This window comes from Misgurnus anguillicaudatus, chromosome 25 (assembly GCF_027580225.2).
Source record: "Misgurnus anguillicaudatus chromosome 25, ASM2758022v2, whole genome shotgun sequence".
In the NCBI taxonomy this organism is placed as follows: Eukaryota; Metazoa; Chordata; class Actinopteri; order Cypriniformes; family Cobitidae; genus Misgurnus; species Misgurnus anguillicaudatus.
This window is the reverse complement of record NC_073361.2, coordinates 21,074,349-21,090,565: the sequence shown is the minus strand read 5'-3', so window position 1 is coordinate 21,090,565 and position 16,217 is coordinate 21,074,349. Positions and strand designations below refer to the sequence as shown.

Below are 16,217 nucleotides of genomic sequence, written 5' to 3'. Positions count from 1 at the left end.
CGTCTGTTAAAGGCACTAAAACGTGTCTTCGCCTATACATATGCTTTCTTCCGTCCTAGATCTGTCACGCTGCCTGTGATGTTCCCTCACGCTGGTGGGAGGAAAGACGAGGAAGAACATGTCTAATGGTGTCAATTGTCCCCATTTTACAAGCATTTATCACATGCACGCTCGGTCTCGATTTCCACAGCGCATGAGTGATGTTTCATCCGAACCCTGTATCCGTGCGATGTTTAAAATAATCAAAAGCACAATGCTTGTCTTATCAGCTGATCGCTTTCATTTTGATTACGGGCAGGAACGCTGATCCCCGGGGGAAATAGGCCCGTAACTGCAGGGTGGCTGATGCTTATCGCCAGGTTTACTTAGCCAGGAGACGCCATCGGCCGGCTCTCAGGTTAGGGGCTTAAGACACCGCCAACACACCGAATCTATCATGTGGTTGTCCTTATCTCTATCAAATGCGGTCTCGCTGTGATAAAAGGTATTTGTTCAGGTCCTGCGTTTATCAAAGTCTGCCACTCGTGTGATAAATTCAATGATGTTTTGCTGTAGTGTTTCTAAAAATAGAAACGGGATGAATGGTGTGTGTGTTTGTGTATATAGTGTGTCTATTGACTACAATAGGAGCAACATGATTTCATAGAAAATGTGGCATTTGCCTGTGCAAAGATCACTGCTGTGATGTCAGAGATGGTGCCAGGCCATTGCTATGCAGTTGATAAGGTGCTGCTAGGGTGTAACCCACCCGGAAGTCTATATGATACTCAATCCTGAATGGCTGGACTCAAATTTCCATCAAATGCGTGAGAAACACAAATCAACATGTCTACATTAGCCTGTGCTATAAAATGCATTGGTAGCAAATCCCAGAAGTGAGGTACAGTAAGAGACGAATTACTGCAGCAGCACCGACCTAAACCTTCAGTATACAACGAATCTCTTTGTCAAAGATCCACAACATCGGTGAAAATGAGGATATCTTGTGGTTCTCACATGGGGGTCCAGAAACACGCAAACAGACATCACAATTGTAAACTCCTACCACCCCTGTTTCAAGGCAATAGCACAATAATGGAAACCATTTTCCCTGTAACAGTTCTAGGAATGACATTTATTTCACTTTAACCTCCGTGTGTTAGAGTTGTTTGCAGTAATTGTGCGGGTCTGGCAACCCGACGTAATAACATAAAAGTCCTATTTTACCACCTACTGTACGACAGCAGTCTGAAATTCTTTCTCTTTCTCTCCAGGGAGTTCGGTTGGCGAGACCCGGAGTTGCCCGAGGTCATTCAGATGTTACAGCACCAGTTTCCTTCGGTTCAATCCAACGCAGCGGCATACCTGCAGCATTTGTGCTTCGGAGACAACAAGATTAAAGCCGAGGTAATGAGCATTCCACGCACGGCACTGTAGAGAAGATGATAATCATTTGTTTTATGTTTATAAAGCGATTTACAGGAAATCCCCTCATCGCTGTGCACCATCCGTCTAAATGATGTTATGGCATCTACTGTGCACCAGAACATTCACCAACTGTCAGTGGGAAAGATTAATGTTGCCAGTTCATGTAAATGGGGATTAGAAGGAAATGATTGATAAACCCTGTTTAGTTTTGGACAGGATGCTGAGGATACAACCTGCTCTTTCTGGGAAACACTCAGTAGGATGAGCTCATTACTGCACTGGGGCATTACAGTAGACTGCGGGGTTGGCACCTTTTACTGGCTTCCTCCTTAGGGTGCCTCTTATCCGGGTACTGATCAGACTCAATCCTGTGTAGCCTGAGGGTGCACTCACACTTAACCGTACCATACCCGAGTGCGCTTGTCCCCACTGCCTCCACTTTTTAATTTAAACCTGAGTATGTTTACGTCATTATGATATGATTGTTTTGAAAGATATGCACGTTCTCTTAGCAATGTCAACACATTGGGGTTCATTGCAATTATAGGTTTTTGGTTTATTAAGTGCGTTTTGACTGAATGCAGCGCTGCACAGAACGAATGGCGTATGACATTAAAGTAACACAAGAGCAATTCGACTGCTCATAAAATGCTTTATATATACTATACAGCGGGGAAAATAAGTATTTGACACATCAGCATTTTTATCAGTAAGGGGATTTCTAAGTAAATTTCCACCAGATGTAGTCTCAAGCCAAATATTGAATCAGAACATTTAAGTATACAAGTTGAGTCATAATAACTAAAGTGAAATGACACAGGGAATAAGTATTGAACACATGAAGAGAACAAGGTGCAAAATGGCATAGAAAGCCAGGAGATCATCTGAAATCTGTCATCCCTAATACATGTATATATAAATATATCTTTTTGTTATTTAATGTCTTAAATCGACACAGCATTGCATAAAGTCGTGCACAACTATATTTGGAACCGTTTTGACGCAGTGGCACGCATCTGCATGTAATCGTACTGCACGTATCAGAAGGATTTTTACAGTGCCAGCTGATGCTGAGAAAGAATATAAACAGTCACATAATTGACGTCAATCTTTCTGGCACAGTGTGCACTTTCACCATTGCGCCCCACCCTTGAACCAAAGAGAACCGCACCAGAGACAAGCTCTGCAAGCATACCCCACCCTGACACAGTACGGATCGATCACACTAGCCAAACAAACCATACTTTTGGGGTCAAACGAGGTCAAATGTACTTGGGTACGGTTCAGTTTGGATAGTGTGAGTGCACCCTCAGTGCTGTTTCGGTTTTGTTTAAGACATGTTGTCATTTGGATATGTACTGCCTATAGCAAGGTCTTTGAATATCTGTACAGCTGTATGTGATAATGGCCAAAATATGTTTGGGAAGCTATGTGGCTTTGAAAAAATGAAATCAGATTTCCTGATCTCGTAGCTGGAATGTCAAGGCCATCCGGAATCCACATTTCTCATTTTGTTACCCTCTTGTTGGAGGAAACTTACTGAAAGATTTTTTTTATTGATACGTGTTGTTCCGTGAAATTAATTCTTGTACGTACTGCCGACAGATAATTCGCTCCTTTATTGAAATTTGATGCCTGGTCTCTGATGGTAGATTTCCCAGCAGCAAGTTTTCCGAATTATAAGAGTGTCTTGCGTAGCACCAGTAATTAACCACTAATAGTACAGCCAAACAATACACAGAATGGCATCCTATTGACAGCTATTCTCCACACAGCAGCTTCGTAATTGTATCCCAAAGGTTTAAGAGAAGCTTGGAGGATGGGGAAATTAAATTTGCAGAATAAATCTGTGGGAACAAAACAGCAGCAGAGGGGGAGATAAGCTATTCGACAAACTTTAAATGATTTTTAATGAAAAAACAAACAGGGAGACTCGAATTAGTTTAGCCTCAGTCGAACCAACATTCCTGTCCATTTGAAAAATGTCATATCTGTGAAGAAGAAATGTAACATGATTTGTTTTATTTATTCATTTAATAATTTTTTTAACAAATCAAACATTACAAACGTGTATTTTCAAGTGGTCTCATTAGGTCTATTGTACTGTATATAATTGTGGTTTACGAGGTGCCATCAATTTCATTGCTCAATTGTGTGGAGGTTTTTGTTGGTAATAAGGTGACACATGTTGTTGACATTTAATTTTACAGTCATCTTATTAGAGGTAGCTGTAAAGGTCATGCATTTGTACAAGCATTTATTGTTAATGACCTTGATCCATTCTAAACCTTTGACGTGAAACTTTTATTGTATTGTTGGATCTTTAATAGAGTACATAGGTCATGTTTTTGATCTAATCTTACCTAGTGCACCACATACATCACCAGCTTTCCTTTTTAAACATTAACCCTGATATCTACTTCAGCAGAAGTGCAAACCCAGTCACTCTTTTCCTATAAGACTATCCGAGCTAGACACGGCCATGCTGTTGGATTGACAACTAAATTCACCTCGACATAATTGTGGCATGTTAGTCTCGCTGACGTACCATCACACAGGAAGAAGACAGACAGAAACAGATGAATTATGGGAGATAACTTTGACGACGCCATTAACAATCCAGTGTTGCACCTCTTGCTTCTCTAAATGATATTTCAGTAGCATCTCACATTTACAGAGGCTGTACTGTAGCGTGTGTGTGTGTGTGTGTGTGTGTGTGTGTGTGTGTGTGTGTGTGTGTGTGTGTGTGTGTGTGTGTGTGTGTGTGTGTGTGTGGCTGGTTGGTTGGTAATATAGTAGAGTTAATTATATGTGTCAGTGCTGCAGCAGATGGTGCCGAAGCCCTGAACAAGTTATTTCACCCCTGCCATTCATTTTTTCCAACATACAAATGCATAAACGCTTTCATATTATAGAGAAGATGTTGAAAAATGACACCAGTTTGCATCACAGGAGTTCTAAGCCTGTTAATGGCTTTCTTGTTTTCTTGCATAATATACCAAACTGGCAAGGAACTACAGACTGTACTGTGATTGAAGGATTGTAGCGTGTCTGAAACGGAAAAAAAAAACATAACTCCATATATCTAAAAAGATGTATGTTGATGTTATTGAACCTGAATGAACAAACCAATGCTTGTGTTTATTTCCTAGAATATTTCCTTTCTCTATTGTTTATCTGCTTAGATAATGTTCCTACAAGGTGGCTGTTTAGGGACAACGTTTTCAACCAAAAAGTGTATTTTGGTTGTTGGTTTACAAGACAACTAGGGGTTTAAGAAAATACCGTTACATCTAAGAGTGTCACAATATTTTGGCAATACTCTATAATTTCTCAAAACTTAAACAGTGACAGAAAGAAACATAGGGGTGTGCCACAATTGTATTTGCTATGGTTTATACTGTATGTGAGTGTGTTCTCAATGACAGCTTTCCAAAATTAATATCCTATTATATTCCTTTAATAAAAAAATATCCCAATATATTGCCTCGCTTTACAACGTTGCAAATATCGCATTGCATCGCAAAGTATCATATATCATGAGATTCTTGCCGATACACCGCCCTAATGACAACCGCGTTTTGGGGTCCACAAACTTTTGATAAAAGATTTCAAAGTGCATGTTTTTGAAAATGACGCATTGCCGTCTTTGTATAAACTACGAAAATGTGAATCTGCGGTAACTGTGATGTCATGTAATGCCATGTACATTTCTTTAGTCTATAAGCATGAACGAATATTACAAAAACAACAATGGTAGCCTAGCTTGTCGCTTTATAGTCCAGGGTGACTTGTGATGATAAATCTACTTCAGCATCTGTCTAAACAAAACTGCATGATGCTTTTACCATCTTCATTATATTTATTTTTCGGTGTAGTGTTTCTTTAAAAAGTAGCATCACTATCTACTGGCCTGGCACGCTTATTGTCGTTTTTGCAATATGTATCTCATGCTACTCATTTGGCGCCAGCCATTTTTTTTCTTCTTAAAATATATAAACATACAAATATATCAAATATAAGAACAGACCCTCTGCTTTCAAACAAACAAACAAAACGGGGAAAAAAAACTGTAATTTTTAGAAGGATCTCTTCTAAAAGAAATGCAAAATAATACACAAAACTATATTATCAGGGGTGTATAAAGACATTACATAATGAACCGTTATGTTTTTATTATGAGACGTTTTTATCTACATACACAGAGGTTCCCCTTACATGGAAGACGCCATTTTGTGCCGCCATGTTTCTACAGAAGCTCTTAACGGACAAACTTTTTTATTAAGTTCTGTCCAACAATGACATGTTTGTCCTGTGTCGGCCACCGTAGCTTTTCTTTGCATTTCAAAAGCAAGCGGTGAGCTGTGAACTGAGCTGTTGGTTGCAATTTGCAACCTCACCACTAGATGCCGCTAAAATTTACACACTGCACCTTTAAAAAATATTTTTTAGCAAAAAGCTAAAATAAATGCATTTTTGTGAAGGAATTTTGTTGGAGTTCAGATTCAGAATGATTAACAAAACATTAGTCAGTAACATTTTAGCTTCAGTTTTTTCATAAATTTTTTAAGTGCATCTAGTGGATAATTGCGGTATTCCAGATTAACATAAAAATTCATCAGGGACACATTTTTTTCTTAATTTACAAGATAACTCGTCAATGGCGGGGAAAGAGTTAATGCAGATCTCTTTGAGAACGTTATCATGTGTATGTGAATTTTTTTCTACATTGTTGTCATGTAAACATAGCCTTAGTCTTACTGTATCATATCCTTGTTTTTCCATAAAGTAAATAAATATAAAGAGCAAATGCAGACGGATATAAAAAGTTTGAACTTGACTTCCAGCCTCAGTGTCGCACTCAGTGTGAAATGCCAACATCAAATAGTTATCGAAAAATAAAATGATTTCTTTCCCCAATCGAAATGCTTTTCTAGTTGAATACTCTTTAAATCAGAAATATGCCACAATATGTTTAAGTGATTTGTCATGTGGACTTACGAAAAAAGAAATGTAAATGAGCTTCACATAGACGGACACAAACACACGTTGCTATAGACTTAAAGTGGAGAGGAGATTGGCTATCAGATGACAGACTGGTACAAGGCAGAGGCGATGACAATACTGATAGCTCTACATTTTAACCACACGGGCTGAGCTCTGTATTCAAGGTATTCCTGCTTTACCACAAGCCAAATGCAAAAGCAACTCTTTCTCGACTTCATCTGGCCACTATTTATAGCATCTGGCTCCAGCGAAGCTCGTGAGTCTTTAACTGTGCTGCCAGCCTCTGGCTAAAGTTCAGCTTTATCAGCCCTTTTGGGTCAAATCTAATCCGTCAATATCCATTTGCACGTCCGCTGTAGAGGATGGGACTTCCTTTCGGCCCAGTCAAGCCTATAATTGAATATCTCAATGTATCCACTGCTTCAGGATGATACAGTTACCACTGAATGAGTGATCTGAGCCCAAAAGAAAGCAAAATGGCTGCCATTACTGTAGTTCAACAGTGCTGTTTCATATTCAACTCAATTCTTATTGATGCCGTTTGTAGTTGTAGTGCACTTTAAAAATAAGAAAGAGGTCCACACATATTCAAATAATTTTCAACAGGTGATGAATCAAAAAAACATAAACATGAATATAGACAAGAAGACAAAGTCTGACAAAGGGAACTAGATAAACAATGTGCTGATTTCATTTGTAGCAGAATTTCCCAGAATTCCAGCTTCCGGGCTTGTGTTCTCACCTGCAAGCATGTGTTTATTTCAAACGGCCTGTGATCACAATAATCTGTTTTTTTCTTTAAATAATATGATGTTTTGTGTAATGGGATGGCAGATGTGAGTTTAGAGATACGAATGGAATAAACACAGGAGATGCTTTTGTTGTGACGTACATGACTGTCATCCTCTTGGGATGAGCTTCTGTTTCCCTATCAGGTGGTCTTTGAATATTTATGTTGTTCTGCAAACAAAAACAGAAGGAAACTGCATCTAACCACAGGAAATACAGTTTTCATTGGAATAAATTACAATTAATGAATTAGATCACATGCAGGCCTGAAATTAATCTTGTAATGACAACATTCTGCAAAGCCAAATCGAAAAGTTGTGCTTTTTTATTGGGGCTGTTTTCTTACAGTATTATGCAAAAATGATTAGTAAGTATTGAGTAAACTGCACTTTTACAATCTCGGGCATTATTAGTCCATGAGCATGCAGAGCACTCTACAAGGAATTATTTCTATAGCACTTTTTATAATATTGCACCGTATCAAAGCAGCTTTATAGTAAATTGTGTGATAAGATGTATGGGCAAATTTAAAAAGGAATATGAATTATATAGGTTATATGATATTATTGCAAGTACATTGGCTGTACCAGCCGCAACAGTAGTCTGACACATACAATATAGAGCTGTTATATTATGTACTAGGGGTTTCTCACTTTAAATGTTGTGCAATAAAGCTTACACAGCTAAATGGGAAATCATTTTGGGGAGCCCTTGTAATTGGATGAAGAAAGGGGTTTGTGTTATCTCCATTGAATTGTGTGTCGAAGCTCTGGTCTGAAACTCTGACATATTATTCAGAAGCACATCTGCCTGGCTTGGCTCTTCCACATTTCTCTCATCTGAAACTAATGCAGCTGGGTGTGCGAATTGGCAGCAGGACAGACACTTGGATATTCACGGTGCAATTACTTTATAAATCTGCATATTGACACAGGTGTGGTTCTTTATCATAATCTAGCTGTGGTGGTTTTAAATAAAATCAGTCAGGCATCTTTGGCTCGACACATATTATTCTGTAAGTGACCAAAGTACGGCAAAAATTAGATGTCAGACTGTATTTAAAAAAGTTACATGGCTGCCTTTTATCATTAATGTCTGTTTGTAATGAACTTGACTGGATTTGTTTGTCTTTGACAGAAAGCTCAGTTTATAGATTTACATTAAGTTTATGCATTTGCCCTACACTTTTATCCAAAGCGACTTACTAGGTATACATTTTTTATCAGTATGTGTATTCCCTGGGTTTGAACCCATGACCTTTTGCGCTACTAACACAATGCTCTGCTGCAGAGCTATACAGTACGCACAGTATTAGTGGTATAATCGCACCCTTATATCTGTATCGGCAATTTGAAGTGATATTCATTGGCTAGCTATCTTTGATTTTTCAAATATACTGGCTATGGATTCAATGCCTTCTGTTGGTTATTAAATTTATTTAGCCTCTAAATGAACTTAAAAGGTGATACTAAGGGGCTGGACACACCAAAACTTTTATGCCCGCGGCCGGGGCATGTTTTCAATTGTTTCCAATGGAAGCTCTGCGTTTTTCAAATAAGCCGGCAGCTAGCGAGTTTTTTCCGCACTGAAAACTGGCGCTCGGCGGTTGTTCCGCGCTCAGCGCTGAGCGTCGAGAGTGGAAAGAGATTCAACTTTGGGAGAAAACCTCCGCTCGTCAATGTCAGTTCTCACACGGCCGCCCAATCACAGTGGAGGAGGGGTGGGACATTACCACAGCAACCAACCGGCTCGCAGCTGAAGTATCACAGCTACCAAAGCGCTCAGCTGAAGAAAGCTGGCACTCAGCTAAAAAAAAGGTGGCATTCGGCGTCCTCAAGGCGTTTTCAGCCGCATTTAAAAGTTTTGGTGTGTCCAGCCCCTAAGGGTGCTTTCACACCTACCTTGTTTAGTTCAGTTGAATCGTAACAGAGTTCGATTGCTCAGTTGGTGCGGTTCGTTTGGGCAGGTGAGAATGCAGCAATCGAACTCTGGTGCGCACCAAAAGCGGACCAAACAAGTGGACCGGTACGCTTTCAAATGAACTCTAGAGCGGTTCGTTTGTGGTGAGAACACGGTCCGAGATGTAACCGACCTAACTGCAAAAGTACTGCGCATTTTGGACTAAACCAGCTGCGGTAGTCAGCTGCGCAGTGCATTATCGGATGAGGAAGTGTATGTTGACAGTTTCTATTAGCAATATTAGCACAATGACAGATCGCGGACATACCTGGAGTTGCGAGGAGGTGCGAGGGGAGCCTTAGAAATTTGGTGTCTTCGGCGTTTGTAGTGCATTAAAACGTTGTTTTCAAGCCGCATACGCAATTCTATATGAAAATGAACAGTTTGTCTAGAAGAGCTGTATACAAACTATGTATAACAATCACAGAGTCATAATTACAGCGCGCAGCCGTCTGTCCATGGTGTCTGCTGTATTTTCCTTCTTTTTGTTTACTTACGGAGTTCTGTTGGAATTTCGTGCACGTTGATTCTGACCAATCAAGAAGCAGTTTAAGGAATACGTTCAAATACATGTGGCCAATGAGTGATGTGGATCTTATCAGATGACAGAATTTTGGTTCGTTTCAGCTGGTGCGGATCAGTGCAATCAGTGTGGTGTGGAAAGGAACCAAAACTGCTAAAAAAGTTACAATGTATAATTTTTTGCTCTTGGTCCGGACCAAATGAACCGAACTACAGATGTGAAAACACCCTAAGCTGCCTTGATATCTAAACACACTTTCGGTAAAGTGATAAAATAAACTTTCTTTCATACAGGCATAAGGTATCTGATGTTGAGATGAATGGCAATGCTAACAGATAGCTTTCTCCAGGTTTTGAAACGCCTAACGGTACATTCACACGGAACGGATGTGTTAACGCTTCATCGAATGCTTGTCTGAAGCGTGGCCAACAGCCAATCATCACTGGCTCTGCCTAGGTTATTTGCATAAGGCGATCTGATTAGCTGACGTACGCATTGCCCCTTTAAAAGTTGAGAAATGTTCAACTTCAGCCCCAAGCAATGGCAGTGAAATGGCAACGCATGACCTCACCCATTAAAAGTAAATGGGAAGCGTTAACGCTTATGCCGCGTGTGAATGTACCGTTACTGTATAACATTAATGTCCATTTAAATGCTCACTAATGCAAACTGTAAACAAAAGTATTATGAATTGTACCAGTATGCTTAATAAGTAGTACTGAATTTCATATTGTATAATTACTTTTACTGTACATGCTTTGGTACGTATTGCCAAATTAATAAATGTACTTGAAAATGCTAAAAAGATGATTTCAATATATAAAAATGACTGTATACTAGCTCCATGAATATGATGTTTGGTCATGCATACATCATCAGACAAAAGGATTGTTTTAATTTGTGGCTCGCATGGCAGTAAATAATACAGTGATATGATCATGCAGGCATGCGCTTTTTCTGTCTTTTCTGCTCCGGACGCTAACTTTGTTAGAAAACCATACCTTATAGATCAAGATGCACGTCGAGAAGCGCGTTCAGAGTAACCGTCATATGACATCAAAGTACCGTGATGTTATGCTTTCGAATTGCTCTCAAGGCACAGTAATGTCACTCGCCAACCGTTCTGTGCAGCGCCGCATGAACGCCGCATTACGAGAAAGGTGGCCCCCTTGTGGTTTGGGGGGCACTGCATAAGCATATTATATGGTTAGCATTAAAATACTGTTTTTGTCATTAAGGGAAATCATATTGTTTCAGTTACAAATTTGACTGGTAAATGATAAAAAATGATTTGCCCTTGTATTTATTGCATTGCCAGATTGACAGATTGATAAGCAGACATGCTATTTATGACTCAATGTAACTTTTGATACTTTGCGGTAAAGGCGGCTCTCCTATTGACCCTGACCTATCAGTGTGGCTCTCAGGAAAAAAATAGTGAAGACCACTGGTTTACATGGTTCATTACTCTCTTTCCCTCAGATACGGAGACAAGGTGGTATTCAGCTATTAGTGGACCTGCTGGATCACAGGATGGCTGAAGTACACAGAAGCGCCTGTGGTGCCCTGAGAAACCTTGTTTACGGCAAGGCCAACGACGAAAACAAAATTGCCCTGAAAAACTGCGGAGGCATCCCTGCGCTGGTACGTCTGCTCCGGAAGACCTCCGATGTGGAGGTCAGAGAACTAGTTACAGGTAAGAGCCCATAACCCTTCACCTTTGCGTTGAAAAATCCAAAGTATTAAAAAATCCTTGAACACAAACATTTCATAATAGAGAATTTGTCAAGTCCCTGTATTGTTTTATCGTCTCCTTATTGACACCTAAATCACGGAAGCTATGCAGTTAAATCCAGGCGGAGTTACATTTTACTTTAATTATACAAATAGAGATTCCCAAACTTGTTTGTCTAATGATCCAGTACTGTATGTGTTACTGTCCAGACTGAAGTCTCGTAATCTTAGCATGCTTTTTAGATTGTAGCATCAAACTTTTATTTTAATCATTGATTTTACTTTAATTTGAATCTTTGAATTTGCTATGGGTTTCCAGACTGGGAAGGATTCTGTGTCCCTTCTATTATTCAGAGACCAATGGACTTTAAATATTAGATGAATTCATTTGTGTTTGCCGATGGTTCTGATCGGGAACTGCAGTGTCATGCATATAGAAATAGTCTGACCTTGAGTTTGGCTTACCATATGTTGAGCGAGCAGAACGTGGTGGGTGTTGTCAATTATTTTTATGAGAACTGAACGGCAAGCTCGCACAGGGGGATTGTGGGATTGACAGCAGAGCGGAGCAAGCTCTAAATTTAAGATTGAAGATTTGAAGTTTGCTTGTGCATTACAATATTCACATTGTGCACACTGCGGCTTGTCATTGGGTGGGTTAACAAACCTCAACTTTTACCACATCTAGGCATTTTGAATTAAAGCATTTTTTCAGCTGTAATGTTTGGAGAATATTTGAAGAGTTTGCTTCCAAAACGCAATAAATTTTGGTAAAAATATGTTTTCTATACCAAGAAAGTGACGAGATGAAAACCACTATTTTCTGGTACAAACATTGACATAGCATCTTCAGGTTATAATAACATAAAAATTAAAATCCATAGTTTGATTTTCAAAGATTTATTATAAAAATGTCAATGCAAAAAAGTTTTTTTTTTCAAAATGCTATACAGGTATATTGAATCAATGTATTAATGTGCATTCATCTTTGCCATGTTATATTCATTTAGTTTAAAAAAAAGAAACATTAATCAAAACACTTACTTTGTCATATTAAAAACACTGTCACTACTGCTGTCATCCTTGGGACATCGTCGCTGAACTTTTTTGACAGCGATCAGCTGTAAATTTTTTTGGTCCTGCTCGATTTTCGTTGACTTCAAGTAAAATAATGGAAAATTTTTCATAAGATCCCGGGGGTCAATGTGTTAGCATGACAGAAGCTTGATGCTGTTGTGTGAGAACAAGCAACAGCCAGCATTTTTCCTTCACCTGAAACGTAAATTACTCAATTAAAGAGATAAAGTAGATAAGGAAAACCAGGATTCCATGTGTATTCAAAGCGCTGCCATTAATGTTTACAATGCGTGGAATGGTGCGCTTTGATTGGTTGAGCGGATTTATTGCATTCTGCAGAGAATGAAGACTGGCATTCGTCGCGGTTTGGAAATAAAGGGAGAAAAGATGACAGAATAACACGGCGGATATCGGATTTTGCGTTAAATTAAGAATTGCCATTTTATTACTGACCAGATACAATACTGATTTTAGTGGTAACTACATTTTTTAATGCCGTTTATTGTGTTTTGAACCAAACTCTTAATTTATCTATTCATCTATCTATTATCTATTGCAGGGATTCCCAAAGTGTGGTATGCGCACCCCCAGGGGTACGCGAGCTGCCATCAGGGGGTGCGCGAGAGGAAAAATGTAATGATGGGCTGTTTCTTTAAATGAAGTTTATTTAACTAAGTTCGGGAGGAGCATGGTCATGTGATCCAACCAATCAGTGCAAAGAGGTGCCTATAAATGGCAGTCCCTCACCTCTGTCCCGTGACAGATTTTTTGCAGCATTTGGCCCCGCCCATGTGTCGTCACATCCGGTTTCGAGCGTTGTTGTGCGACGACATGCTTTCTCGGCCCGCCACTACTTACTCAGCAAGGATTAATTTCTTTCTACCTGAAAATTTGGGGATATTAACCGACACTTTCCACTTCACACCAGGACGCCGAATCCTACTCTCGCCCCTGCCAGCGAGACGTCCGCCATTTTTTCGCCTCGGTTCCTATCCGGCCCAATCGAGCCGAATCATTAAACAGGGACTGATAAAAGCCTGGAAACGATCACTATTGAACTTTATCTTTCGCGCAGGTTTAACGCTATGTCTCCTTTCAGACTACTAACCATTTCCCATTGAGCCTCTCGTACTCATCTAGCAAGCAAGGCCACCGGGCCCAAATTTCGCGCCCTCCAACTTCCACCGTACTCCGCCGAGTACCGGGTTTTTTCCTAATGCCTCTCACCACCGGTGGCAAGCGCTCGGCAGGTCCGGGCCGTGTCCTAGAGCGCCGGTTTCAATCAGTTCCCTCGCCCGCATAACAGTGGCTCCCGCTTCCATTTCACCAAATATTTCTGTTATATTCGCCAGCGTCGCAATCCGTTTTCCTCATCTGTATTTTTGTCCATAGGATGTTAACTTCAGGTGCTTCATAGCGTGAGGCTGCCTCCGCTAGCGGCTCAAGCACTGACGCTATTATCTCTCATTCCTCTGTTTTTAGTTCAACCTGTTCTAAATATAACCAAATATAACGGGAGATTGCCACCGCAGACCACCGATCCTTATTCATTCAGTACCTCCCCATGCAATCGTTTTGAAACGCACGGATTATTAACACAGGGACCCAAAATAGTCATTGGTTTTTAATCGATATAATATATGCTTCCCCTTTTTATCGATATTTTCCTCCGCAACTCGGACTTCTCGATCTCAATGTAGACCGTGTTGATTTTTTCTTTCCACGTTACTCTTAAAGTATTGTACTTGCATCCTTCGTTTTGTATTGATTTTAGCTACTGTACAGAAATAATTTGCTCTGCTTTTCCCTCTAGTTGCAAACCTAATAAGCAACCGCTCACGCTTTCATCACAACGGCAGACTTTTGCGCTATCACCACCGGCCCGAATCATACTTTTAAATCAAATCTGTCAGTCAGTTCTGTAGTTTTTCAAGTCGTGCGATCTCACATTTGCCATTATGTAAGTTATCTAGAAGCAGCGTCTCCAGCTGCTGGCGATACGCTACCAGGCGGACCTAACTCGCTTATTACACACTATTTTAAAATATATTTCATTTTCTCGTCACAAACCCCCAATACGAACTTACTTTAATGGTTTTTCCCGCTATTAAGACGATCATTTACTGCCGACACCGTGCCTCTATCGTGCCCGGCGTTAAAGTGTCGGCTCGTATGTCCTTCTACAGGACTGTGTTTTGTTCCCTAAGAAGTGCACTAACTAGCTCCATCCTTGCCGCCGAAGTTAAAAGCTGTTCCTTGTTCGCGTCATACCCTGATGGATATACAGCTTACCAGGGTTTTTCAGCACCCGCAGCAGCGCGCTCCACATGTTTCCTTCACGTTAGGGGGTTATTTATTTCAAAATCTAACTCTATATTCGTCACCTGCTAGTCGATTCGTTCTTTTGTAGTCGATGGTGGAGCTATGACGCTGATTTTACCATTTAAATGATGTCTGACATTAATCATTGCTTAATTCTGTCCCAGGATCCCTGCATACTCGAAATATATTATTCCAATCTGCCTCTGCAGAACCCGAGCTGTTTAAATCATATGCCGCACAAGGTAATCTCTTAATCTTCCTTTAAGCGTTTTTTCCCATTTTTAACCAGCCCGTAAAATAAAAACCTGCAAGTATAGATCACGGGAAAGTTGACATTAGTCTAATACCCTGATTCGCAGCATTCATTTAACGCCCGCTGGCGTAATTATAGGCTACCGCATTCAATTCCGCATCACGGTTTATTTAACATGTGGGGAAATCAGTCGCAAAAAAGTTGGTTTCGGTTTTATTTAATGTAACTATGCAATTCCCATATTCGCTGAAAAATCTCAATCTAACCACCCGATGCTTTTCCAGCAGATCTCCCTCACAGTTCAAAAAGTTTTAAAGATCCTGGCATTTTGGCATCGCTGAGTGCAAATCATGGACCCATCCACCTCCTTCGGGTTTCTGGGTTTTAAGCTATATTTCGGTCATATAGCGAAATATGTCGTATTTAATCTCCTTAGCCAGTTTTGTTTTAAATGTAAACTCCTCTCATCTAAAATTTTGTTCTGTCCTACATGCTGCCCTGGTAGCATTCTAAATAAAATTGAAAACGCTCAAATTTTCTAAATTTGTCAACGAAACACTGCGCCCCCTCGCTATGCTTTTACGATGGTCTTCGGAATCAAATTTAACTGCCACGCATGTGCCAGGGAGCAAATCGTATTAATTTTTGTTTTCCATCACCGGTAGTTAGCCTGCCGGCATCAGAACTGGATGCAAGTCCATCCCTAGTAAGTCATCATACAAAACCGTTTTTACAAAGTCACCAGGTAAAATCTTGATACCTCGATTTATATTCAGAGACATTTACCTTATCCTCCAAAGGTATTATTCAACGGTAAATCATTTAACCATGAACTCTTTTTTCTCTACACTGTAAAACTCAAATTGTTGGCCCAATTAATTATTTTTTAGTAACTAAGAAAATTGGTTTAACTTGTATATATATATTTTTTGCCCGTCCAACATTTTTGATTAATTGGATTTTTACAGTGTAAGGAAACCACACCTGGAACTAATTAATTTGCTCGTTTCCAACACCTGAGCATTCCCGCTGTTACCAATCACATTCGCGTGTTCACATGTCAATTCAATCGTGTTTTTTCTAATTGCTCAGCGCTTGCATATCAGCTCTTATTTCACGTAAATTTCTATCAGCATTTGCTGCTTG

The 16,217-nt window shown here is 39.9% G+C and overlaps 1 protein-coding gene across 4 annotated transcripts in view; it reads left to right on the top strand.

Annotated features, from left to right (window-relative positions):
* ctnnd2a (catenin (cadherin-associated protein), delta 2a) overlaps positions 1–16,217 on the top strand; it is a 341,772-nt gene that overhangs the window by 231,170 nt on the left and 94,385 nt on the right. For all 4 annotated transcript variants that reach the window (XM_073864207.1, XM_055181469.2, XM_073864205.1 and 1 more), the window contains 2 exons: positions 1,254–1,386; positions 11,168–11,381. In XM_073864207.1, coding sequence (XP_073720308.1) covers positions 1,254–1,386; positions 11,168–11,381 — 347 coding nt within the window. The remainder of the gene's footprint in view (positions 1–1,253; positions 1,387–11,167; positions 11,382–16,217) is intronic.